The sequence below is a fragment of the Drosophila ficusphila genome, unplaced genomic scaffold (genome assembly GCF_018152265.1).
Source record: "Drosophila ficusphila isolate 14025-0441.05 unplaced genomic scaffold, ASM1815226v1 contig_412, whole genome shotgun sequence".
NCBI lineage: Eukaryota > Metazoa > Arthropoda > Insecta > Diptera > Drosophilidae > Drosophila > Drosophila ficusphila.
In genome coordinates, this window is record NW_025064326.1 from 2,936,630 (window position 1) to 2,940,417 (window position 3,788).

The window sequence follows — 3,788 nt, forward strand, 5'->3', positions numbered from 1 at the left end:
ATGTGGCTTTGATTTCATTGGCAAGATGTACGGGCCGTACGGGCCAGAGCGATTTATGGTAACTTGATAATTTGTGTTAGCATTTGCCAACAGTTCAAAGGATCCCGGGCTGGATGCAATTTATTTGCCGGACGTGTGGCCCTGCTACCACTGCCGAATGACATTAGAATAAGGAAATTGCAATCGACTGCGGCCATGGAACTACACAGAAAAGCCGTGCCATCTGCCTGTCCCATGGAGATCCAATGAAGAGTGAAGGCTTTTCCCATGCAAAATAAAATTCAAATTAGGAAGGAGTAGGAAAGCCTATCCAGAGTGTTTTCCCATGCGTGCAATATGCTCTCGATTACTTTTCTGGCCACACACAAAAACAATGAATTTTGGGGGGAAGTGTAAATCAGGTTGTGAAGTCCCTTGGAATGCAATAAAAATACGGTTGCACCGAAAGTACTTCCACTCATAACTCTATGTTTTTGATTACCCCCTTCAATATTGATTTATGAGAGCCCTCTGATGATTGGCTCGCCCTGCGAAGTAATAAAGGCAGCTGCTCAACTGCAAAAGCCAGCCCTTTCAATCCTTTCTGCACTCCCGGCAATTGTTAAGCAGTTGGGGCAACTCCAGCCCCGATTTCCCCCCATCCCGTTCATAAAAAATGCGCACTTAACACATGGCAAAGGCAGTTTCCAGGGCGGCATTGAGCATTGCTGCCTCATTCTTTGGTAATGCACATAAATCCTTAGAGTGCGCACTTAACTCCTTTTTATGCTGCGACAAAGTACATTTACTAATGACCAAGTCAAACAATGGCCACGGCCAAGACGCGGAGTCCTGCCAGTCCTGCAGGTCCTGCCGGCAGTCTGGAGTCCTGCGGAGTGGAAGGGTGGGGAGGGGGAAAGGGGGATTGGCCCACGAAGTAGCAATTTACGCGCTCAAGACGGCGGCAAGCGGCAAGATGGTGACAAAGCACGCAAAACGGAACAGCAGTTGCTTCTTGCGAGGGGGGCGGAAAATTGTCACCAAGGCTGGCAAAATCCACAAGGGGTTGGGGGAGGAGGTGGGAAAGTCGAGCTCTGGGCTCCAAGTGTCGGCAGCGGCTGCATGTTAATTGCTGCTGCGACGGCAGCAACAACTGCAAACAGTGGGAAAGCGTGTCTAAATAGCGTAAATTCACACAGACGCACACCTCCACAGGCGAACGGAAAATCTTGCTGCGTATTGTGTGGAAATTGAAAAGCGAGCTGGCAAACTGCCGGCGAATGCAGGACATTTCTCACACCCTACTTGCGAAATAAATACTCAGTGATTAGCGCCCTATTAAAATGTGGGTAATCGTCTTATTGATTGAATATGATTTATGATTCGATTTGTAGATATTTGTAAATTAAATATATTCGATATAATAGAAATAAAGAAGTATTTTGAATAAGTGAAACAAGTTATGCAATATTTCGGTTTACTAAAAATAAATTTGCTTGAAGGGTGTATATTTTCTGTGAGAACAGTGATGGTTTATGTTCCAAACCGATCTAAAGTCACGTTGGGCATATCCCTCAGGGTTTATGGAGCGAATTGCCGAACACTAGGTGTCACTTGTTAGTCTACTAATCCACGACAGTGTGCGCTCAACAGGATATCAAGCGGAAAAGGACAAAGAGCGCTGCATACGCACAGGCTGGAAATGCAAATTTCCCTTCGGCTGGCAGTTTAAAATGTTGATGAAGTAATTAGTTTAATATGCGAAATGCCCCTGACGGTGTGCGTGTGTGCTTGTGTGTGGGTGGGTGTGTGTGTGGGAGGCGTGGCACATAGAAAAGTGTAATTGAAAATACTACGAATTCTGGGCTGAAGGGACAGGGACAAGGTTTCGGGCTTGGGCATTGTGAAACTTTTTCCATTTATTAAATTTGCCACACGAATTCTACCAAGAGCACTCTTCTATGTGGCAGCGTTTAATTATTTGTGCAGCACATGAAATTAAAGCGGTTACAAATTGTGCCAGCCCATTCCGTTTATCAGATTCCCTCAAGTTTTTCAATTAAGATCTAAGGAAAACTTGAATGAGTTCCTTTTTTCATATTGTAAATTATATCTTGCGATTTCCTTTCGAAATTGAATTCGGGAACAACTCAGTCCTCGAAGTGAAGCAAAAGTTTTGCCTTTTGAGCCAAAGTTGCCAGTTTGTTGTCAGTTGTCAGTAATGTATTTTCCTCGAACTTGTTCAAAATATTATACATTTTGATTTACACCGAACTACACTAATATCGACACAAAATCACAATTTTGCTGCCTTTTCAGCTTTTGCTTTAAGTTGCCTTTGTTCGAGTTGAAAAGTTATTCAATTAGGAACACTCTTTCGGATAATTGCGTTCTTGCGTTTCTGCGTTCACCATGAGTCTGATTCATTTTAACGACTACAAGGATTACGTGGATAGCTTCATCACCCTCAAGGACATTCGCTATGTGGGCAGCAGGCAGGTGCAGAGAAAGCTGATCCAGAATGCCTGCGGAAAGAACTGCCTGGGCAACATACTCACCAAGGAGCAGTTCCTCCAGAGAAGGGAGAAGGAGTTGTCCCAGCTGAGGCCAAGGGCAATCGGTGGCAGCCAACTGTACGGCGACTTCTTCACCGGCAACGATGAGGTCCTGCGACAGATTGCCATTCGCGAGGAAAGGCTGCTTCAGAAACAGATTTCGGTAGGGAAGAGATACCACATATTTAATTAAAAAAATTTAATAAATGTACTTACTGTTTTGATTCATTGTACATAATAATTATCCTTTTTTTCAGACCGTTATCTACTTGGTGATGCGCTCCAAGAAAGGACTGGAGATCTCCAGCTTTATAGATCTCGAGCAGAGTCTCCGGGAAGCTCGATTCGAGAATTCGCTGAACTTCCTGGACTGGAAGGGCATTTTCGAGGGCCGGGAGAAGTTGCTGCCCTCCAAGGAGCACCTCAGCTTCTACGACTGGTACCAGAACAAGGTGTCCTACAACAACAGCGAGAACATCCGGGTGAGGAACGAGACGGCCCACAGTCTGCTGCTGAAGCACATCGGCGACCACAAGATGTTCTGCGTGAACGCCACCTGCGACTGCGAGTACACGAAAAATGTCAGTCGAGAGACGTACTTTTCGCCCACCTACGGATACGTCATATTCTTTGATCACATAATCAGGCGCATTAATTAGCGATGGCTTTAAAACGTCAATAACGCGCAATCGTGGGTGAGTAAAATCGAAATAAAATGAAACGATGTCCTCGAGGGCGCATTTGCCGTTGACAGTTTACGTAAATTGCTTTTCGTATCTTATCAGTTATGGTTTGGTTTGGCATGGCCGCAGTTTCTGATGGACGTTTCGAGGTCCTTCCGTCCATCGGGGAGCGGAAATTGGCCGAGCTTTATGCCATTTCAGGGAGCTTCAGCTGCATAAATCTATTAACTATTAACTGTCTCCCCATCGAGTGTTGACGTCCTCAAGTCGGCCGACATGTTTTTGTTTGCCCATTTGCCATTGTTTGCCAACTGCTTTGCTTCCTAATGCTGCTTTGTTAATTCTCCCCACTGTGTGTGCATTTAATTGGGCCTTCCACTCATGCAAATTAACTTGGCCAATTTGCAGTGTAAACAGGGTATATACCAATTTGGTTTAGTTTCAAAATGGTTCATAAGTTAGTTAGGGGAAACTTTTTATAAACAGACTAATGTGCATGTAGTCGAAAGCTTTTGCCTGCATTATTCAAGTAGACAGGAACTAAATAAATAATGAATGTGCCTAAATTATG

The 3,788-nt window shown here is 44.6% G+C and overlaps 1 protein-coding gene across 1 annotated transcript; it reads left to right on the forward strand.

Annotated features, from left to right (window-relative positions):
* Nucleotides 1–2,199: 2,199 nt before the first annotated feature.
* LOC108092437 (cilia- and flagella-associated protein 299) lies at nt 2,200–3,292 on the forward strand. The gene is made up of 2 exons (XM_017192018.2): nt 2,200–2,697; nt 2,792–3,292. The coding sequence occupies exons 1-2, from the start codon at nt 2,392–2,394 to the stop codon at nt 3,191–3,193; spliced, it is 708 nt and encodes a 235-aa protein (XP_017047507.1). The 5' UTR covers nt 2,200–2,391; the 3' UTR covers nt 3,194–3,292.
* Nucleotides 3,293–3,788: the final 496 nt, after the last annotated feature.

Excerpts from the sequence above, each read along its gene's own strand:
- LOC108092437 (XM_017192018.2), top strand. The coding sequence starts at position 2,392 with ATGAGTCTGATTCATTTTAACGACTACAAGGATTACGTGGATAGCTTC. Across the intron at positions 2,698-2,791 it reads TGCTTCAGAAACAGATTTCG|ACCGTTATCTACTTGGTGAT; the intron begins GTAGGGAAGAGA and ends CCTTTTTTTCAG.